The sequence below is a fragment of the Tiliqua scincoides genome, chromosome 2 (assembly GCF_035046505.1).
Source record: "Tiliqua scincoides isolate rTilSci1 chromosome 2, rTilSci1.hap2, whole genome shotgun sequence".
Lineage (NCBI taxonomy): Eukaryota > Metazoa > Chordata > Lepidosauria > Squamata > Scincidae > Tiliqua > Tiliqua scincoides.
Genome location: NC_089822.1, coordinates 123,070,998 through 123,094,504, shown reverse-complemented (window position 1 = coordinate 123,094,504; position 23,507 = coordinate 123,070,998). Strand labels below are relative to the sequence as shown.

The 23,507-nt window shown below is 46.6% G+C and overlaps 1 protein-coding gene across 1 annotated transcript in view; it reads left to right on the top strand.

Moving 5' to 3' along the window:
• Positions 1-23,507, top strand: part of NCKAP1L (NCK associated protein 1 like) — a 73,659-nt gene that overhangs the window by 35,047 nt on the left and 15,105 nt on the right. Inside the window, exons 19-29 of the mRNA XM_066616166.1 lie at positions 660-799; positions 1,240-1,371; positions 3,664-3,882; positions 4,253-4,383; positions 5,152-5,249; positions 6,232-6,325; positions 7,990-8,072; positions 8,247-8,327; positions 18,948-19,041; positions 21,393-21,509; positions 22,272-22,381. Coding sequence (XP_066472263.1) covers positions 660-799; positions 1,240-1,371; positions 3,664-3,882; positions 4,253-4,383; positions 5,152-5,249; positions 6,232-6,325; positions 7,990-8,072; positions 8,247-8,327; positions 18,948-19,041; positions 21,393-21,509; positions 22,272-22,381 — 1,299 coding nt within the window. The remainder of the gene's footprint in view (positions 1-659; positions 800-1,239; positions 1,372-3,663; positions 3,883-4,252; positions 4,384-5,151; positions 5,250-6,231; positions 6,326-7,989; positions 8,073-8,246; positions 8,328-18,947; positions 19,042-21,392; positions 21,510-22,271; positions 22,382-23,507) is intronic.

The following is a 23,507-nucleotide window of genomic DNA, read 5'->3' as shown; positions in this document are numbered from 1 at the left end:
TATTTAGTGAAACTTTTAAATGCTATAGTAGTGTGGTGTGATGAAATGTAGGGGAAAATCCTGACTTCCCTGCTGGTTCTGGAATATCTGAAGGGCACCACAGGTACTGAAGCCAAACAATATCCATTCACTGAGTCATTCAGAAAAAAATGATAGGTGTGCATGAGAAGGTGTGGGCAGCTCCGTGTCATCCAGCAGTCTATCCTTGCTTGTGGCATACTGGATGACGCTCAAGGGAAGGGAACAGCAACTGGAGGCAGGACAGCACACACAAGATGGTTTAGAGTGACTGCCTTGTGTAATTGCCTGACTTGGGCTGGCTTCACCATAATGTCTGGTGTGCACCTGGTGGGGGAGGGGGTTCCATGCTTGGCTGTTGAAGCAGAGCTTCTCACTGAAATGTGTCTTCCCATTTCTTAACCGCAGCAACTGTTACCCTGCACATGTCCGATCTCGGAAGCTAAGCAGGGTCAGGCCCGGTTAGTACTTGGATGGGAGACCGCTTGGGAATACCAGGTGCTGTAGGCTTATACCATAGTCTTTTGAGACTGAAGGTTGCCAACCGTTATTTCTTAACCACCACCCCCTGCAACCCCATGCTTAGTGCTAAGGTCTGTTTATCATCCTTGTGACTACGTTGTTTCTTTCACATCCACTAGCTCCTACCCAAGCACTGTGCTGCCACCATCAGCAAAGCCCGTAACAAGAGAGCCCGAAAAACGACATCCAAGAAAGGAGAGCCAGAGAGGGACAAGCCTGGCGCAGAGAGCCACCGGAAGGACCGCAGCCTGGTCACCAAGTAAGGCCACAAGGCTACGCAGTGTGGTGATGATTCTTCATGCCTGCAGAATTGAAAGGGTGACCTTTTGGCTCTCTTTGAGCTGACTGTTCTGTTTGAAACAGCCCATTGCCCATGTCTGAGGCCAAGCTTGAAACTGCACCATCACAGTGACACAGGGCTTGTCTGCTAAAAATTCATCACGGCAATGTAAAACTGGACTTGTAGCAGTCATTTGATTTGAGGGAGTGTGGTAGCTGTACCCCTGCTCCATGCCCAAGTCGGAGATAGCTGTAGTAGTGAATGGGATGGAGGCAGACATATATGTGGGTGATGTGACTTTCTGAAGTGGCAATAAGCACTTGTCTGATCCTCTCTGCCTGCATTCTTGCCTCCTCTTATCCCCCTCCTCAAATCATGTCATTGTACCAGTGGCTCTAACACACTGCCTTTTTCTCCAGTCTGGACAAGCTGCATCAGACATTAACTGAGCTTTGCTGGAGCCTGAACTACGCAGCCAGCATTGTGGTCTTTGAGCACACAGTGACCCCAGCAGAATATCTCAGCAGCCAACTGGAAACACGTCTCAGCAGGTACAGGAATTGAAAGATGTAGCAGGAAGTGATGTGGCAGTATTGATTGTGGAGGAGGGCCTGTTGCAGGCAGAAACCATAGTGGAACCTGACTGCATCCATGCAGGACCCAGAAGTGCTAGCTTTCTGGGGTGGGCAGAGAGACTTTTGTGAGTGGGTTATGTTGGCAGTTATTTGTTAATATGGATTCATGAGCTACTCTGGAGGTAATCCTCCTTTCCCCGACATGCTGCTGTTATCAATCATTCCATGCATCTACACCCTGCAGTGTGTCTGTCAACTTGCTGGAGTTAGTCCAACTTTACATTTCTGTGATCCTGTGTTTATTTAGGAAGCTTTAGTGAGGGTGAAACTGATAGCCACAATGGTGAAGTCTTAAGATCATATGTCAACATGCCAAGTAGAAGATTAGTCCTAGATTTGAGTATTTCCTACTCAAAGGGAGAGTTGGCTGGCCCCGGGTATTATAGGATCACGTATACAAACTACTCTGTGCTAACAGTCCCTATCCCATGTATACTTTCAGCTCAACTTCTGTTGTGGTTTGGTTGTTACAGTGTATGTGTCCCCCATCCTTGGTCCTCCCCATCTTTAATGTTTTGCACTTGCCACTTCCTCAGATGATTGGGAGCTCTTTGGGGGGCTGCATTTGACAGGGCAAGTCCCTTTCTAAGGAATGAGTGCTGGAGATGAATGGTGCTTTTTATAATATTTATGAGCAGGTATCAAGATGCTGCAAATGCAAAAGAACATCGATGAAGATATTCAAGAAGTGCTGATTTTCTAAAAGCAGCATCTGTTCCCAAAAGCAATGTAATTCAACATCCCCAACCTGTCCCATCCACACACACACACACACACACACACACACACACACACACACACACACACAGCCTCTCGCCAGCCCAATGTAAAATTCAGATTTACACTTCTGTTGCTGTCCAAACTCTTGCTTGGGTAGTGCTCTGACTGGGAATTGAACCTAGGCCACAGTGGTGAATGCTCCAAATCCTGACCACTAGACCACCAGGGAAAGGTGGAGAAAGCCCTCCCACTCCACTCTACAGGCATCACAGCCTTGTTTCTTAGCCATCCTTGGCTAATCAGCCTGATACTATAATGGTGGGATTTTATTTGTTTGTTTGTAAAGGTACAGCCCACTGAGTGCAGGAGATTTGAATCCAGGACCTTCTGAATGTGAACTCATACTACTGCAGAAAGCTTCCCCTAAGGTGTAGGCCCCTGATCCTTTTTGATGAAGCACAGCTTTTGATGGCTCTACCTTCAAAACCAAAAGGGCCATGGCCGCCTCTGAGGCTTGAACTCAGGACTTTCATCTTATAAAACTGATATACTGCCTGCTGCATCAAGAAAGTCACAGAAACCGACTGCATGGATGTCTTTGCTCCGTTAGTTCAGCCAAAGGACTGACCCGGGAGAGATTCTGTGCCACAGATTCTTCTCCCTCAGTTGTGGAGGGAGGGATAGAAAGACTTCTCTGCCTAGGAACTGAACCCAGGCCACAGCAGTGAAATTGCTGAATCCCTGGCCACTTTACATTTCTGTGATCCTGTGTTTATTTAGGAAGCTTTACTGAGGGTGAAACTGATAGACCATGAAGGGTAAAAGCTGACAACCTTAGGAACTCTGTGCACCTGCTCTATTGCTGACCAGGCAATAGAAGGGGTGCATAAGCAGGGGTTGACCTTCTAACCCCCACCCTCGACCACTAGGCTGGTCACTTACCAGCTGCAAACATGATGGTAGGTGTGACTCACATTCCTCTGTCTTGAGCATCAACTGGCTATTTTGGTTATTTAAAGAAACATAATAATAATAATAATAGGTATTTATATACCGCCTTTCTTGGTCTTTATTCAAGACTTTATTCAAGGCGGTTTACATAGGCAGGCTTATTTAAATCCCTTATTAAATAGGGATTTTTACAATTGAAAGAAGAACCACTACATTCAGGTGCTTCATTCCGATCTGGCTTCACATTCTGGCCTCCATCCTCCCACGCTCAGAGCAGATGGAATAGCTCGGCTTCAGCTTGTCAGCTGCTTCAAGGTCGCACGGTGCCGGTGGCCTCGAACTGGCGACCTTGTGGATGTTATCTTCAGGCAGACGGAGGCTCTACCCTCTAGACCAGACCTCCTGCCCAACATCTTAAATTGGACAACATATTAGGAAGCAGTGGGTTAGTGGATGCAGGTTGTCGGCCGTGTAGAGGCTGTGGTCTCGGTATGATTTCTTCCTGACTAGAGTGCTCGCTTTCCCCCTCTCTTCCAGATCCCTGGTACGACTGGCAAAGCCCAATCCAAGTTCTCCAGAGTTGGCCCGTCCCTCAGAAGTGCTGGCTGCTGTTCAGGCCTATGTTACCTTCCTGATGTCCTTGATGCATCGTGTAGGGCTGGACATCGGGCGCCTCCTCCGAAATGTGCTTCTGCAGCAAACCCAGCCACTGGATGCCAGTGGTGAACAGACTCTCACTACTCTCTATACAAACTGGTATGGAGCGAGGCATTGTGATGGTGGGGAGGGGGAAGAAAGGGTTGCTGAGGCACTGTACCATCCTAGTAAGTGGGATGTAATTTGTGCTCAGGTTCAGCCCCAGTATGTGTTTTAAATGCCAGGCCAGGCTCAGCCCCGGAATGTTAGTAGTGCTAATCAAGAGGATTTGTCTGATCACGTGCAAAGTGCTTTCCCCAACCACTGAGATGCTGCAGTTTTCACTCTGGAAGCAGGGAGTGACTTTCAGATGGAATTGAATGCGTTTACCAAATCAATGTAGCTCTGTGATTGAGTAAAGAGCATGCTGGGAAAGCAGCATTTGGCTGTGCTTACGGTGCAGTATGTTTCCTTTGTCATCTCTTCTCAGGTACTTAGAGTCGCTTTTGCGCCAAGCAAGCATGGGCTCCATCGTCCTGTCACCAGCAATGCAGGCCTTTGTCAGTATACCCAAAGAAGGGGAGCAGACTTTCAGTGCTGAAGAGTTTTCCGATGTCTCAGGTGGGGGTTCATATGCCTTTCCTGGAGCCCCCAGAACTGGCTTGTAGTAGGGGGTTTCATGACTTAGATGTGGCACCTGTTGTCTGGAGCCAAGTTGATGGATAGTTATTCCTCCAGCGACATTTTAGGCCTGGCTTCCAAGCAGAAGCTGTGGATTCACCAGGCCTAATGAGGCTCAGAGGAATTCTGAGTCATGTAGGTAGTGGCTGCGGTTGACACTTAGTAAGGCAGTCCATACTAAGGTGAGGGGGATTAGACAAAGGAGGATGGGAGTTAGGTGGCCTAACACATGCTTGGCTTGGCCCACCTGACTCTCCATTCTCTCATGAGAGATCAGACGTGATTGACTACACAACCTCCAGTCTTCTGTTTGGCTGAGAGTCATATAAAGTCCTTTCTAAGCCACAGCCAGCTAGCTTTGCATCACTTGACAGCCTGAGTTTCAACTCCCAACCTCCTTTGACTAATCCTCCTCACCTTACTGTGGACTGCCTTACTAAGTGTCAACAGCAGCCACAACCTACATGACTCAGAATTCCTCTGAGCTTCATTAGGCCTGGTGAATCCACAGCTTCTGCTTGGAAGCCAGGTCTAAAATGTCCGTGACCAAGGGCTCTGCTACTGTCTTGGTTAATCATGGAAAGAGCCAGGAGGTGCCAGCCACAGGAAAAGAAATCAAAGGCTTACAAACAAACCTGTGGCACTACCAGTCTGCAGACTTGTATTTTAATGACAACAAATTCATACCACCTTTTCCCCCTTGTACAGAGATGCGAGCTCTGGCTGAGCTTCTTGGGCCATATGGGATGAAGTTCCTAAGCGATAACCTCATGTGGCACGTCACATCGCAGATGGTGGAGTTGAAGGTAGGAGGAGGAGAGGGCAACATGCACAGATTAGCTGTCTTGAGGCTCGTCTCTGACACAGGCTGCTGCTGGAAGAGCAGGGTGCAGGTTAGAGGAGAGTGACCAGGTGCCAGAAATTCTCAAGTTTCTTGGGGAGGGATTTGCTGATTGAAGCAAGCCTTGCAGGCTTTAGTTGGCTGTAGCTGGAATGAGCTTCTCTCTAAAGCTGTGCCTGTGCCACAATGGTGGAAATCGCCAGTCTGCTCTGTTTTTTCCTGTGCTACAGATCTTCCCTGAATTTGACACAGGCTTCATTTTCATGCACACCTGAGCCACAGGATTGAGACAGTCACCTACCCTACTGCAATTACTATTTGTAATTGCGGTTTGCATTACTATCCTAATTTGTGGAATTGGGGGAGTGAGACAACGTGCACCTCTCAGTATTTTTAAGGTTGAAGTCCTGTACACGCTTTTCCTGTACAGTCTTTGAATACAATGAGCCTTCTGAGCAGACATGTAGGATTTTGCTGTAAGACTCTCTTCCAGTGTTGCCTCGACTGGTCCTCCAAGGTCCCAGATGCAGGGAATGTCTGACACAGAGAGATGGTCAGGAGATTCTCCCACCACAACCTCTTTTTCCCCCTCTGACTCTTATAGGCAAATCTTGAAGCCATTCCCATTTCCTCATCCACTTGCACCTTCATGGCTTCTGAATAGACTTTGCACATGAGTGGTCCTTTAGGGCCACTGCCTGACAACATTGAGCTCCCCCTTCTCCTAGTTTGGCTGAGGGGAGACGGCTGTCTACTGCTTCCAGAGCTGGGCTTCTCCTCCTGCAACGCTTCTCCCATTGTGCCTCCCGGGGTTTCAGTGGAATACTCCCAATTCCGCTCACATAGAACACACATACCTTCAGGGAGAGTGTTGGTGCTGATCTGTCCTTCCAGGTCATCATTCCTGTGCTCAGTTTTCAACTCTTTGTACAATTTCACTCTTGTAGAAGCTGGTGGTTGAAAATATGGATGTGCTGGTTCAAATCCGATCTAATTTCTACCAACCAGAGCAGATGATGGCACTACTGCCCCGTCTAACAGGTAAGTTCTATCAGTCACTAGGGTTCGTGTCACCTGGTGCAGGATGCCAGCGCGTCACCCCCCCATGCAGTAGGCAGGGCAACAACCCAGGTGGTGGGCGTGGTGATGTACTATCACTCCGCCCCACACTGGTTTTTGGGCTGTACCTTTTGATCGAACAAAGATAGAACACATTCTGCATGAAATTACCCATTGATTGATATATAACATGATGGTATTATTCCTCCAAACTGTGATTTTAGTGATTTTGGTCCCTAGTGATGTCACACACACACACACACACCAGGTGTCAATTTACACCTTATTGCAGCAGTTCTCAAACTTTGAGCGCCGGGATCCACTTTTTAGAATGACAATCTGTCCAAGTCCCACCAGAAGTGATGTCATGGTAGAAGTGTCGTCATCATCAGGCAAATTAAAATAAATAAGTAGAAATAATTAAAGTAAAACAAATAATTAAACAAGCAGAAGCCAGGCCTGCTCCATCAAGTGTAGCCTGCCTGCAATAACACCTTCCCTCCAAAACCAGTAAGGTTTTCAGCCCTACCCAGTGCCCAGTTCAATTCAAGAACTTCTGTTTAAACCAGATCACTGTCAAGCTTTGCAAGTCTCAAAAAGGTTCACCTTATCAACTGAAGCCTGTTTTGATCCTTTTTAGTGGGGGGGGGGGGGAGTCTGCATTCTGGAGCACTTGTTGAGCTCCAGTTCCATCAGATCAGGACCATTCTGGTAGCCTTGCACTCTCCTTGACCTGATCTTTCACACCAGCCAAGGCACATTTGCTTACTCACGAGTAAATGCAACCGTGAGTCTTAGTTTCACTTTCCATAGGGCTCAATACATTCATCTGCTTGGGGGGAGGGACTTCCTTCTCATGTGTTTTTGGGGGCTGCATTCATTGGATCGGGACCATTCTGGTGTCATTGGATTCCGCTCAGCCTGCCCTTTCCGACGGACTAAGGCAAGTTCGCCTACTTGCAAGTAAATGTGCAATACGGCTTTCCTTAGGGATCCATGCATTTTTTGTTCTCCGGTTTTTTGGCCATAACTTTTGATAGAAAGGAGATATTTCACTCTGGTTTTTTGCATTGCATTCCGCTCGAAATTCCACATCCAACAGTATATAATATGATGGTGTTACTCCTAACCACTGTGATTTTAGCATGTCACCCCAATGTGCGTCACCCCCCTGTGCATGTCACCCGGTGTGGTCCACACCCCCAGCACCCCCTAGCAATGCCACTGCATGCTATGTCAAGCCTCCTCAGAGGCTTAGTGCTTCCGTTCTCCCCCCCCCCCCAGAAACTACCAAGAGGCCATTAGTAGACCTGAATCTGTAATGTGAGATTTTTGCACTTTTTATTTCCAAAGCAAGTTGAAACGTATAGACATTGTTAACTTATAGGAAATGAGTTTGGGGAATGCCAGTTTGGGTATGTATGTGAAAAGTTCAGTAAACCCTTCAGAAAGGGCAATGATGTAAGGGGTCCTGCTGTTGCTGTTCCCAAAGATCCGAACAATGCAATAATAATAACTAAAAAAACTATACCGTGCCTCATGGATGCGGTTCTGTCAAAAGTGGGGGATGCTGTAGTGTTGTTCCAAGAGATAACCCAACTGTTGCTCCAAGAACATCAGGACTAATCACTCTTTGCTCTCCCCAGCCACAGAAAATGTGCTGAAGAGGATGACCATCATTGGGGAAATTCTGTGGTTCAGGTCTTTGGCCCAGGAGGGCCTTAGAGAGGTGAGAGGTTGTGCACTTGTATGCAGCTGTGCACACCCTTGAAGCATGTGCATTCCTTTCTGCTCTTGGTTTTGGCGATATTGGGTGGAAGGACATAACAGTGAGATAGGCCTGTGGAAAAGGCATATAAACTAGCATTGCAACTAGCTCTCTTTCGCCTTTTGCATTCTGTAGGTCTTCACCAATCACTGCCCTTTCCTGATGGGTCCCATTGAGTGCATGAGGGACTTTGTCACCCCTGACATGGACATAAAGGTAAATCTTAATACCCTGTTACGGAAAAATGCCAGAAGGAGAGCCTGTATTGTATAATTCCGCTTCTACCAGGTGGTTCAGTTCTCCTGTGTGCATCCCTGCTGTGAGAAGCAAATGTCACAGTGACAGTCCTGTTCTCTGAACTTGGCTAGCTCTGACCAGCATGTCAGACAGAAATGTTTGGGTGTTGTAGGGTATTTATTGCACAACTGGCAGCTCTTCAGGGGCATTTCCATGTCCAATTACTAGAGTTGTCTGCTTATTAAAGAGATGTTAGTCAATTAATTATAGTTGATTGAATCTGCATAAATTTACATATGAGAACAACTATTTTTCTAAAAAAAAACAAAACAGCACACTTTGTTTTAGGTGCTTGTTCTATCCAGGCATGCATCATCATCTTGGAAGAGGCAATGCAGAAGAATGTATGGCTTGAAAGACTGAAGTATGGTCAGAGTCTGCAGCTGCAAAAGCTCTTAGTCTCAATAACCCTGTTGTATTTTTCTGATAAGTAGCTACTGGACCTCTGCTGCTGTTTCAGCAGATGCTCTGCACAGGAGTCTGGGGAATACATTGCCTTAAGTTAATGGATCTCATCCAGTTCTTCTAGCTCTGGCTTTAGGGCTCACACTGTGCCCATTTCATATCCTCTGCTTGGCTGGACAGTTTATATCAGCACACAACTGCTGCAAGTATTTGGAGGGGGTGGGGAGCAAAGAAAAGGCTTGCATCTCTGCATTGGCCAAGACCATTTGGGTTCTTTTGAATCCCCCCTCCCCCGCAGGGTGATGCTGTGCTTCTGTCCCATTTCAATTCTCTGCATGTTACCAGGGAGGTGGGCTGCCTTTTTTTGTCAGCTTTCATCTCCTACAGTGTTGATTATCGTTTGACGTTCCGTGACTTATGCAGCTCAGTCCCGGTCGATGCTGCTGTGGCAATGACATGGTGTCCTTGAGAGTCTCCGGAGCACTTTGTTGTGGTCTGCTGTGCTGGTGTTGGAGCCCCATGAAGCACAGGGTCTGAACTTAGGGGTCAGATGAACAATTGGGTCTGTTCTGTGACCTAGCTGGCAGAGACATCACAGAAATGTGGGGCCCCAATTTCTGGGTTCCAGGAGGGGCCCTGTTCTTTACCTTTTGAGCAGTGATTGTTTTAAAAGAGGCCAGGATTTGGCTAAAATTATTAGGAGTAAGGAGGCAGAACTAAGGCCCCCTCTAACTTTCCCCCATAATTTAAGAAATTGACTCCAGAGGGCATCTAGAACAGCAGGAGCTGTGTACAGCATCATCATTTCTTTGCCTTAATCTTCGTAGTCTTTATCTCAAACTGAAACAAAGCTGAAATACATGTAACAGCACTCACTTTCATCCTAGCCTTCCCTCCCTTCCCTCTGCTGTTCCCAATTCTGCACCAAGCAGGCTGAATCTCTTTGTATTTCTTTCTAAAAGGCATGGTGTAGAGAATGTGTAACGTGTGGCTGCTGCCTCCTCTGCCTTGGGCAGATTAATGCCATCAAGGGCTGAAGAACAGGCACATTTAGGATCATCTAGCCTCCAAAACACACGGACAATTTAAAATGGAATAATTCCTGCCCTCTGCAGCTTGCTCGATAGCCTTATCTGTGCTGAGACGTGAGTTCCTAGGGGAATCTGAAGAAAAACAACATAACTCAGAGGAAAATATAGCAAGTGTGAAATGGAGTTTGTGTGCTCCAGGTAAACCCTGTGTCATTGGTGTTGGGCAGAGGGATATAGGCAGGGCCAGCCTAAGACCACGTGGTACCTAAGGCAGTGAGCCAAATGTGGTCCCCCTTTTTACTTAGTGACATACTAGCCTCTCTTCTTTTCTCTTTCTCCTCTTCCTTTCTCCAGTCCCCCCTCTCCACTTTCTCTCTATACACCATTTGCTCTGGGTCCTGCACTAGGGGCAGTGTTCACCACTGTACTGGCTCCAGTGCTGTTTTTGTCCCTATTTTGTTCCACCTTGACAAGCACAGCAGGCTGAGATGTGCATGAAGAATGTAAATGATGAGGCTGATTAATTCCTGAGCACTGCGGTTAGCGCTGTTCTCTGCCTACCCACCTTCTCCTCCTTGCTGCCTCCAACTTAATTACAATTACCATTAGTGGTAAGGACCCCTCTGATAGGTAGAACAGCCCCGATTTGAATCCCCAACCAATTGCAATGCAAGGTATTTCAATTGTGTCCATGACAGCGAGCATCTCTTCTGAGCAGAATAACAATGGGGGCAGAAAATCGGGCTCTGTCAAGATCCATCATTCTAGAATAAGAGAAGCACAGGTTTCTGGGAAACCTGGATCATAGTCAAATTGCTCACTTGGGAGATGATTACCAGAAATGGAAGGTAGCTTCCCACATATGCCAGGCCCAGATTTTGTTGATTGTGGCAGGAAGCTTTAGAACAGGGGTGTCCAAACTTTTTGGCAGGAGGGCCACATCATCTCTCAGACACTGTGTTGGGGGCCGGGGAAAAAGAATTAATTTACATTTCAAATTTGAATAAATTTACATAAATTACTATATTACAGATGGAACCTATGAATGAAGGTTTGGCAATAGCTAACGGCCTATAAAAGGCCTTGTGCAAAACAAGGCCGACCTTTCCTTCGCTGCCACTGCTGCATAACAAATGTGAAACCGCAAGTAGTTGAGGGAGCCCTCATCCCACAGTTCATGCGAGAGGTTGAACAGTCACCCTCAAGCCAAGAGCACTCGTGTCAGGCAAGCATGGGCTCCAGCAAGTCTCTGGAGGGCCAGAGTCTCATTGGAGTCTGGGGGCTCTCCGTGGGCTGTATTGAGAGTCCCCGAGGGCCGCAAGTGGCCCCCGTGTCGGGGTTTGGGCACCCCTGCTTTAGAATAATAGTAGCATTTGTATAGCACTTTCAAATGCTCAAAGCTATTATCTGAGTGTAATCTCAACTCTCTCAGGTAGGTTAGTTTCATTAACCTCCAACTGCAGCTGGGAGTACCTGAAGAGAATTCATGGAGGAGGCCAGATTTGAACTAGGGGCATTTTGATTATTGCTCTGGCTTGTAGCCAGTGTTCTCCAATACTTCTCCAGCTGGCTAGGATGACTCCCTGGCATCCATCTATCAAACCTCTCCATCCACATCTGTTACCAATGATGAGCCTCAGGTGACTTTTTTAGTAGGGCTCCAAAATGACTGGTCCTCATCTATCATCTTGGATTTTATAGCTGAGCAGGGACAATACTGCCAGGTCTTTATGGATCTTTTTCCCACCCTGGGGAGTGTGCCTTCACATATCCACTGGAGAAATGATGGTAAATTAGCTGCCGTCCACATTTCCTCTTAGGCCCCCTTTCCATGCACCCTGATCAGCATGGTTGGTGTGGCCTTTGTGTGTTTGTGTCTGTACTGTTAAGACTCAACACAAAAACTTCTGCCCATGTGGTTCTTCTAACAGCGTTTGGTTGGCAACCTTCAGTCTCAAAAGACTATGGTAGAAGCCTGTTGTTGTTGGCAACCTTCAGTCTCAAGAGACTATGGTATTGCACTCTGAAAGGTGGTTTTGGAACATCGTCTAGTGTGGCTGAAAAGGCCAATTCGGGAGTGACAATCCCTTCCACAACGGGAGCAAGTGCAGTCTGACCCTGGTCTGTCTCCCTGGCTATGGGCCTTCCTTCTTTGCCTCTTAGCCTCAGACTGTTGGCCAAGTGTCTCTTCAAACTGGGAAAGGCCATGCTGCACAGCCTGCCTCCAAGCGGGCCGCTCAGAGGCCAAGGTTTCCCACTTGTTGAGGTCCACTCCTAAGGCCTTCAGATCCCTCTTGCAGATGTATGGTAGAAGCCTACAGCACCCGGTATTCCTAGGTGGTCTCCCATCCAAGTACTAACCAGGCCTGACCCTGCTTAGCTTCCAAGATCAGACAAGATTGGGCATGTGCAGAGTAACAGTGGATCCATAGCAAATAATGATACTAATACTTGAGAGTTCCTTTTAGAAGGACCAAATGGGTGCAAGTCTTTACAGGGACTCCAGCCAGGAGACAGTCACAATCATGCCAGTTGACAGCTGCAAAGGGCATAAGTTGAACATTGAAGTGAGTGACTGTAGTTAGCATCTGGACCCTGGCATTTAATTCCACAGTGCCTTGACCCAGGTTGTGGTCTAGTACGGAAAGACGAATGCGAGGCCTTCTTTATTGCTGCAGAGCAAGTGTCTAGCTATGCACTCCATCTCTATGTGGGAGAGTGGGAAGAACAAGTGTTTCCAAGGTTATTATATTGCACATGTGGGCCACTGCAGGGCCCAAAGAATAATATTAGAGGAAAGTGAATGTTTGCAAAGGGTTGGTAAAATAAATTGTAAAGATTAAAATTGACTCACTTTCACTTTCTCTTAATCACACACTGAGACAGAAAGTGATAGAGACAAAGAAGGGGATAAGAAGGCAATTTTGACCCAGGCACAATCTGCAAAGCCCCAAAGTTGGGATCCTCAACAGGTTCTGGGTTGATTTGTGAGGGGGGGGAGGAATACTGGCTGGCAAAGATGAAGGAGTGGGATAACAGCTGGTGAAGGAAGAACACAGAATGATCCTGCATATTTGGTCATTCTCAAACACCCCAGAAAGTACATGAACCACCATGGTTATGCGGCTTCCAAGGGTTTTACTCTGGGACGCACCTTAAATGTGACACATAGAAAAAACGTGCCTTCCAATGTCTGGGCTCAACCTCTGTAGCTGGTGGAGAAATGTTAGGGGGAAGAGTACCTTTTCCCTAAGCAGCTGGGCTTTCGGGATGCAGATACTGTACTATGCGTACACAGAGGCTTCCAGGCCTCAGAGGGTTGCCAAGCTGGAAATGAGAATAAACCTTCTCATTTCAGAAAGAAAGTGTTTGACTATATGTGTCTAGGCTAGGACAATGCAGAGCTTTCCTGATCTTGATCCCCTGCCCCAGTGCTCTTTGCCGTTATTTATTTTTATTTCTACCCCACCTTACAAGGTGGATAAGTGGGATATTATTCCCACTGGTGCAAGTTATTCCTTCCTCTCCAGACCCTGGATGAGATTCCACAGAACATGCAAGGATGTCTCATTTTGGTTGCACAATCTGTGTGCCCGCATTTTGTGTGCAGCCCAGAACCTACTGGGTACTGAATTCTCAGGAGAGGGTTTTGAGCTTGCCGTTCTGCACTTACTGACAAATATAGGCTGTAGCTGCCTAAATTTAGAAGGTACTACTTGGCAACCACTATGCCACTCCATGCTAGGTGTGCATGTATGTTATTGGCAATGATCCATTTCTTTGACACCATGATATTAACCTTGGCATTGCAGCGTCAGGTGAACTTTTCAGGAGTCTTATTTTCTTGCTGATCTTGCGGTTGCCGGTACCCCAGGTAGACTAGCTGGCTGAGTGCCATTGCACAGGCAAAGACCCACTGCCCTTTTTGCATAGCTACATGTAGCACGGCTCGGTTTTCCTGCAGCTCTGCTGCCACAGTCACCTTTCAACTGCTTGTGGACATCACCTCTTCTCTGGGGTTCTTTCAAAGCAGCATCTCCCCAGGGATGCGGACAGAGCTGGTGCTGCAGGCTTCTTTTTCCTTTGATGAGTAAGCTACTTCTAATCTTCCTTCCTTTTCTCCCTTGCTTCTCCACAGCTCTGTGTAACAAAAGAGGAATGGCAGCAGAGTCTCAACTGTTGCACCAATGAAAAGGGCCATGTCCCGCAGAGCTCTAAAAGCTGGTGGTGCATCTCTGGTAGTCCCTCTTGCCTGATCCTTGTGTCATTAGAAAGGTGCCACTAGGTGGCGGTGTTGCACACAGTCATCTCAGTTCTTCAGCACCATCCATGGGAGCGAAGGCTTATGCTTTGGGAGGGGCAGCACCCTGACAAAGCTAAAGAGAAAGTCAGGGGGCAGCAGGGGAGTTAGCCCCTCACTCATACCTAAGACACCAATCCTCCCTGCCAGTTCTCTTCACTGTGATTCTCTGCTTTTTTATTCATGTATCCAGCATTTTAAATGCACAAAGGACTTCAAGTTCTTATTGCTCTCACACTCCTAAATAAACTTGCAAGGAAGATCATTTAAATGGCTGTCCTGTATGCACTTTTTGGGAGTACAGGTTCAAGCTTGTTATACACAGATTTTTTAATACATGGATTTGACTCAACACAAATGGCCACTGCAAATGAGAAGGAATGTGCTGATCCCTGGAGAAGGGGAAAAATGCATATCCTTTAAAATCACAGTTTAAAAAACTGCTTTTCTTACTGTTGTAGAGAGCGTCATGCAAGCAATTACAGGTATAACCTAATTATCCACAGATTCCACAGATTTTTCTAACACAACTCGATGAGAAGGGCCCTTTAAATTAGAGGAAAACAGTTCTTTAAGAATAGTTAATGCAAGAGAGGACAATCTGGGCAGGAGGTCTGGGCTAGAGGGTAGAGCCTCCATTAGCCCGTAGATAACATCAGAAGGTTGCCAGTTCGAGGACACCGGCAGCTCCCTGAACGGCTGAGAATGGCCAGACCTTGAAGCAGCTGACAAGCCCAGCTGAGTGATTCCACCTGCTCTTGGTGTGAGCAAGAAGCGTCTTGGCTGCCCTCCATGTGAGAGATGGAGCTGCTTGTCAGCCTGCATGGGAGAACTGGAGGCCAGAAGTGAGACCAAACCAGGAAGATCCATTAAGAAATGTTGTCAGTTCTTGAAAGAGAGAACCTCTATGATTGTAAAAATCCCCTTGAGGGATTTAGAAAAGCCTGCCTATGTAAACCGCCTTGAATAAAGTCAGAGGAGTAATCCGATGACCAGAAAGGCGGTATATAAATACCTAGTTATTATTATTATTATCAACCATTCTCTCTCCAGCACTTAGGCAAGCAACCCCTCCCTTCCCCCTGAACACCTGAAAATCACTTGCTCTGGGTGAAGGGAGGGGTTGCTGACTTGGAGTGAAGTGCCTGGAGAGAGACTGATTGATGGATTCTCTGCTTAATGACTCTGTTTTACAACACCTAGCAAAAGGACATTGTTTTTTAAATGGATTTGCTTTAGTGCGATTTTTGCCATCCACCTGAGTTCTGGGAATGGATCCCTCGCAAATAATGAAACTCAACTTGTATATGCCATATAACTCGATCATGCTGAATGAATAAGCATAGGATTGCACTGTTCGATGAGCCTTTCATAGGCAAGGACCTATGGCTGATAGAGGTAATGACTTGCACAAGGCTGTACAGCAGAACTGGGTCTTGAGCCCTTCTCTCTTGGATCCAGGTCCAACACTCCAATCAAGAGAAGGCAACTGGCAAAGCCTACAGATTCACAAAATTGCCCATATAAAGCAGCTGTATTTGTTCCTTTTTTCTTCCCTATTTACAAGACCACCAGTACAGTGAATGGATGGTGGAGAAATGCCTAACCTGAGCAAGGCTTGCTTTTCCTTTGCAACTACAGTTTTAAGAGGCATGCAGTCTAGGAATATAACATCTCTTTTGGGAAGGACCAACTAAGTTTGCTGAAGCGGGAATTTTTCTCAAAACTCCCTTGGTGATCTGCAAACTAACTTGGACAGAAGTTATGTTCTATGTGTGCCATGTCTTTACTCAAATGATAGATATGTGACTGTGTGTGTGTCATTTGAGTAAAAACATGGCTTTTTACTTTGCCATGTTTGTACGAGTATACTACACAGCTTAAAATGCACCAAAAATGTTAAGATTTCTGCTTAAATTATGCAAATTAAACATGCACACATATACACACACAGAGCACTCTGGCTTTTGAGATTTCCCCCAGCACCATTGCTCACTCACTTTCAAGCCCGTTTCCACATCCTTGAGGACTAGAAACTTCCTTTGAAAAGAAACCACTTTTGTGGTTTAGTCCTGAAATGCATACATGAATATATGCATAATTTGAAAACTATTGGTACAGAATTTTATTTTATGTTTTTATGCATTGAGTATGTGCGTATCTCTGACTGCAGCTGTAATGAGATAGTTTCCTCTTCCATGGACAGAGCATGACCAGAAGGGCTCAGTGGACCACATATTCCTGTGCCCTGCTTGTAGGATACTGTTGTCTTTTAATTTGCTTCCAAGGTGATGGAGGGGATGGACCTCACTCACTTGCTTTTAGGCCTCATCAGGACACCACCATGTCACTTGCTACAGATCTCTGTAGTCTTGCTCTTGTTGGAGAAGACAGAATGTGAAGCAACAGCCAAGAGTTGGAAAAATATTTAGAAATAAGTTGCAGTGTTTAACTGCGAGGATGATTAATTGGCACAGACTTCCCAAGAAGGGGGGCAGATTCTCTGTCATTCACAGCCTCTTCAGTCAAGGCAGGATGTGTGTTTCAGAGAAATGCTTTGGGTAGTGCATGAGAGTGGGTTTGCGGCAGCAGTAGCTGGTCCTGTCTGCTTTTAACAACTATAAATGTTTAAAACTTACTCTAGCCTCTGACTGCCTTCTGTGCCAGCTTACATGAAACATACAGAAGACTTTCAGATTCAGTCAATTCCCCTGCTGCCTTCCCTTCCGGCTCTTGTCCTCTCTCCTGGAAATAACTGAAAAGCATGGTGGATCCATGCTCCCTATCCATACGCATAGGGCTCCATGATCCCTATCCATACACATAGCCGAGCCTTCTTGGCATGATGGAGGAGGGGCCTTCATATGTACTGTGTTAGACTGCTGGTCCACACCATTCTGTGCAATCCAGTGTTTCAGACAGAAAAGGGCTATTCCCAACACTGTGAAGATGTCAGGAACTGAACTTGGGACATTCTGCATGCAAAACCCCTGCTTTACCCTTGAGCTCCAACCCCTCTGGCCTCCATATAACCTGTGAAGTGGATTCTCCAAGTGATCGTTTATGTACATGGAGGACCTTTTTTTTTGGGGGGGGGGGGGAATGCAATTTGGCCTCAAAGAAAAGGGAGATGGGATTTGTGCAAATCATATGCTGTGTAGGCTTCTTTGCTACAATTGTGAACAGCAGAGGAGAGAGGTTGCAGTTATCCCACTACACAGAGAGTAATAGCAACCTAGCAGTTGCATTAACTGAGACACACCTTTTTCCCCAGAGTTTAGGATTTCACTTTGGATTCTTCACAGGTGCTTAGAATAATACTAGGGTATTTGCATCCTGGACAATTGTATCCAGGTCAAATGTGTCCCTGGACAGTCGCATCTGTGGTTTTGTGCGTCCTGATCATTTGCATCCCCATGTTATATATCCTAAGCCTCTTATTCTAACCCTACCTTTGTGTTTTAAAATTAAAAAATGTAAATCTAATATAAATATAATGGGATACAAATATCCGAGATGTAAAAAGAACTAATGGAAATGTCCATTACCGTGATGCATTTGACTGGGACACAGCTGTGAGATACAGGAAGCTGGACTAGATGGGCCTGTGGCCTGATCCAGTGGGGCTGTTCTTATGGATGCAGTGGTCCTGTCACTACTTAGAATATGACCAGCTAATTTGCTTCCTCCTAACCTGTAATGTTCAATATTTAGTGCCGACAGCACAGTACAGAACAGAGAGGTGTCGTAGTACTTGCTAAATGGGCTTATGAACTATATTTATTGAGTGACAGGAAAAAGGAGAGAGATCAGAGAGTTAACAGTGAGTGATGGGAATAGATAAAGCGAGTAGTGGGCATTTCAGAAAAGCGTGTTAAAATTCCAGGCAGGGTGCTTTAGGCAATCATGGCAAAACCAAAGACCCAAGCCTTGTTGCCTATCTTTCATCTCCTGTAATGAAGTGTTAGTTCTCCTGACTTACATCTCTGCTGCCAGGGATCAGGAACAGGAGGGAGCCTTCTAGCTGCTGAGATCCAGGAACATGTGATATGGGCAAAAAGCTGTCAGAAAGATTCTGGCACAGGAAGGGGGAGGTAGCGCAGACATTCCCATTTCCTTTCAGTGTTTTTCTTTGTTAGCCTAAAGTGTCAGCAACTTCACTCTGCCTTGGTGTGAGAGATCAAAAGACTTTGGCTTCGGTTTGGCTTGGGTGTATTTCTGTGGGTCTTTGTAGAAGGCCTGCAGGATAGATCATTATGACTACCCCCTCCAGCCTCCTTACATTCTGCTTAGAGCCTCTGTTTCTCCTCTTTCTTCTGCGATGGCCCTCATCCCTCTCTCTGGGACTGGTGGCAGCTGTTGGAACCCCAATCCTAGCTCTTTCATCATCTTACACATGCACACTCCTGCACCGTTTTACATGCAATCTGATCTTGACCCAGCATACCAAGAGGCACCTCCTGCAAGTCAGGACATCGCCCTGTGGATGTTTCCCTATATAAAAAGCTCCCTGCATGCAAAAAAGCAGCACAGCAAGGAGAGGGCTGGGGCAGAACAAAATCCCCTGGTGTGCTTAGTTCTGTGTGTGTTTTTTGTTTTGTTTTTAATATGGGAGAGCATTCAAAAACAGTATCCCCTGCCTGAAGGCAGAAGTGGCTCAGTCCACAATTTTGCCACCTTATCTTCTTCCCTGTATGGATCAGTGCCAGGCCATTGCACTGCAGGGTAATGCAACAGGTATGAAGCAGACTAGAGCAAAAGACCAGCAGCTTTTCTGTATCTTCCTTTCTTTCTTTCCTTTAGGTCACTTTGAGTATCTTTGAGCTTGCCACGGCTGCCGGGGCCCCTTGTGACATAGACCCAGCCCTGGTGGCTGCCCTTTCCAACCTACAAAAAGGTAAGACAGCTACCCTTTCTCTGGCCTATCTTGTTACGACTGGACTGCAAGGCACCTTCCTAGATCATCTACACTAACATATGAAACATAAGAACATCCCCACTGGATCAGGCCATAGGCCCATCTAGTCCAGCTTCCTGTATCTCACAGTGGCCCACCAAATGCCCCAGGGAGCACACCAGAGAACAAGAGACCTCGTTCTGGTGCCCTCCCTTGCATCTGACATTCTGACATAGCCCATTTCTAAAATCAGGAGGTTGCACATACACATCATGGCTTGTAACCTGTAATGGAACACTAGAGACTCCAGAAGGCAGCTAGCACTGAGAGCTCCACTTTGAGATGAATTGTTCAGAGAATCATGCCAGGCTGTGCATCATCTCAGCAATAATAAATATTTAACTCTGTCTCCAGGAGCTGTCACTGCTTGGATGCTGTCACTGGTTTGTTTGTGTTAAAGAGGCCCACTCTTAAGCTTTAGCTAAAAATGCCAGTTTGCCTGCATTTTGCTTTTGCGTCTTTTTCCGTTGGTGGCAGCAGGCTTTGGTTCTGAGTGTGTACACAGTCATTCTTGCACACTCCATGCTCCCTGCTTACAGTCACACTCACCAGAGAACTAGATGCATGCCGCCACCTTACCTGGGGACACTTGTGTATTTAACAGCTCCAGGGCTGAGAAGCATTCTGCAGGCGCCAATTTCCCTTTCCAAACATGGTCCTGAAGTCCACATAGTTACAGCACATGGTATCAGTGTGAGGTTGCCCTGTAGAGACCTCAAGTGAACCCAGGCACTAGGTCACCGTGACAACTAAAATTGTCTGGGAATTTGTCCTTCTCCTAGAGAAGCTGACTCCCTTTCTGGGCTGGCTCAGCTACCTATGGACAGCTGTCTATTCTTATTTCTTTCTTCCCATGACATAGACAAGAGTCATGGAAAATCTAACTCATTTGATCAGTGCTGAGTTAAGGAGCCACAATCACCTGTGGCTCTGAAAAAATCCCATGGCAAAGGAATGGAATGACAGATCTTTTGCACATAGCAGCTGACCTGAAGCAGGGGGAAATGGAGAAGGACCTGAATCTAAGCACAAGGGCTGCCTTATCTGCTACCTTCAACTGGGGCAGCTGCCTGGATCCTAAAAGTAGTAGAGCATAGCCGGTCATAGCCTTGCTTTGGCCGCATTGGTGGCAGGTTTTATGGTTGTCTTCCTTGTACTTGCAGTCATGCCAGGTTCCTGCAACAGCCTAACATCCCTGCCTCCTAGAGATTCTTGTTCATTTCTGGGTCTCTGAAGGATTTCTACATCTGGCCCCATTCCATATAATTCTTGTTTCAATAGGTACAATTTGTCACTTTTCCCCGGCTGCTACGTTCCTTCTTGGCATCGAAGCAAAGCAAAAGCGCAGTAACTTAATCCCTCTGGTTAACTGACACAAAGGCGTGAGATCACAGGGATTTGAGGCTGCCATATTAATTGTGATCATTCATTCTCATCCACCTCCAGGCTTGTATTGCTCATGACTTCTGCTGTCTGTCGTCTCCCCTCCCTGTTTTTTGGAATTTCTAATAGCTGCCACCAGGAGTCTAGCTTTTAGCCAGGGTAGGAGGCTTCTCAAGATCTATCAACCAAGCAGGTGCACATCAGTTTCCCTGCTTGTGCTACTGCTTACATGCTGCAGGACCTGCTTTTGGTAAGGGTAAACCTAACCAGCCTCCTGAAGGTTCTGCCTTCTCCTTTTTGATTGCCTTGGGAGGGTCTAGATCTGTGGCCCCACTCACTCAGCCCAGGTACTTGTCGTTTCCAGCTTCATCAGCTGCATTGCCTTTTTCTGCGGCTTCATGCCACAGGAGTGAGGTCCAAACAAAGAGCAGCCTTAATCTGACACTCGCCAAACTCATCTAGAGATGGGGGGGTGGTGGTGGTGGTGGTTTGACACTTTCTTTGTATGCAACAAGCCCATGCCTCATGGGAGATACCTGCCTCTCATTCTGAGGTCTAGGGAGCAGTCTCCCCTGCAGCAGGTATTGCCAGAGGGCCAGCTGCCCCTCACATACCAGTGGTGAGCTTTTTTCCCTATCTGTTTTTTTCCACATCCCACATGTTGATTCAAGCGGAGCTGAGCAGTGTCAGCTCTGTTCAGCTCACCGGCTCCATCCATCAGATAATTTATTGGCCTGTCGCAGCCGCTACTGCTTCTTAAAAACTCTTCCCCCCCCCCCCACTATATTTTTTTCTGTTTTTTGAGTGAGTCTTTTGAGCAGCCAAGCTAGGGAGAGGAACTGACAGTGTAAATCAGGCTTATTACTGAAATCTCTTGCTGTATATCAACCTTTTTGCCTCCCTGATAGACAACTCTTTCTTGGAGGAGGACTACAAGACAGCCTGTCTGCTACTGGTCTTTGTGGCTGTGTCTCTGCCACTCCTGGCCACTGACCCTGCCTCAGTTTACACCACTGATGTAGACGGTAAGAAACAAGCTGCAGGCTTTCTGCTCGTTCTCCAAAGCTCCTCTGCTGATCCCCTCACTCATGTCCACATACCAGCTCTTAAAAACAGAAATTTGTTGCAGACTTTACTCATTGTGGCTACAGGGGACTGTAGCTTCTGACATAGCACCTCCTTTTGCTTAGTGCTGCACATGCCTGGTCTCGTCTGATCTTGGAAGCTAAGCAGGGTCAAGCCTGGTTAGTACTTGGATGGGAGACCACCTGGGAATACCAGGTGCTGTAGGCTTATACCATAGTCTTTCGAGACTGAAGGTTGCCAACCAGCATAACCAGAATATTTTGCTCTATCAAAGCAAGTTTCCCAATATTCCTTCACGGATAATCAAGAAATGGAACTGAGGGAGAGGCCTTGTGGGTCTGTTCCTCCTTGTATGCTGCCTTCCTTTCAGGCAACACAGGGTGCCAAGGCTCATGCTTACCTGTGTAGGAGTCAGCAACGCAGGTACCAGTCTCCAGGTCCAGATTTTGGGAGATGCTGGCTATCAGGCACTTCAGTTTCAACACCTGATTCCTTTGTAGATTTATGGTTTTCTGTGTTCCTTGGTTGGGAATCACACGTGTTGAAATTACTGTATTTGGAAATGTTTTAACATTATTTGGAAACGATATATGGAACATATATGTGTTTACACAGAAGTAAGTTCCTTTGGGTTCATGGTGTTTACTGCCATGTGAGCCTCTGCATGGGTTTTCAGTCTGAGTCTCTCTCTCTCTTTCTAGGCTACAGCAATAACATCCACTGCCTAGCCAAAGCCATTATCCAAGTGTCGGCTGCCCTATTCACCATCTACAACAAAAACATTGAGACCCACCTCAAGGAATTTCTGATGGTGAGCGAAGCACCCGATCTTCTCCAAGTGATATGTATGTGACTCGCCCACTGGCTTTCCTGGAGCCAGGGAGCATTATTTACGTGTTTGTCATAGTGAGTCTAACAGCACAGTCCTATGCATGTCTACTCAGAAGTAAGTCTCATTTATTTCAATGGGACTTACTCCCAGGTAAGTGTGTATAGGACTGCAGCCTAAGATTCCAAGGCATGCCTCCTGCACAAATGCTTAGGAGCATACCTTTTATGACCAAAAGCATCGTATGCGTGGTGATGGGAGCACAGAAGATGTGCAGGCATCTTCAGTGCCCTGTTTATTAGGAACCAGAGTGTCTAAATGACAATGGGTGACAATGTTTATTTGGAGCTAGGGCGACTTAAATGAACTAGGGACCAGCAAGGAAGCTGATTTGTATCCAACTAGGAGAGGAAGTTAAGCTTGGAAGGAGTCACTCTTCTTATTTCTTTTGACTTGCTCAGCAACCTACTTGGGTAAGAGTAGTAAGGCAGCAGATAAGACTTAGACCCTGCTTCCCTCTGCTGCAATGTAAGAAAAGAAGCTGGTCCTTGGAAGGAAAAGATGGTGCATTCCACTCTCAAAACTCTGCCTCCCACTGGCTAGAGCAGTGATTTTCGACCTTTTTCATCTTGCGGCATACTGGCAAGGCACTAAAATGGTGAAGGCACACCATCAGCTTTTCGACAATTGACAAGGCACTCTGTGCTGTCAATGGGGGCTCACATCCCCTAATGGTCCTATTGATAAATGACCCTCTCCCAGATTCCCGCGGCACATTTGGGGACCATTCACAGCTTACCAGTGTGCCACGGCACAGTGGTTGAAAATGGCTGGGCTAGGGTCTGAGAGCACCCAAAGTTTAGACTGCTGCTCAGCAAACAAGTGGACAGAGAATTCACAGGTGTGACAAGATTATCTACTTAGGATATTCAAAAGCTGCCAGACAACATACACAGTGCTCCCAGGAACAGTTCGATAGCAGATTGGATCTGATGGTAATTTATTGCTGGGTTCTGCATGAACTTTAACTGCCCATCTGCTCAATCAGAGACAAAACTCAAGGCCTTACAATCCCCCTTCTCCAGATAGTTTTCTCCCTGCTAATATT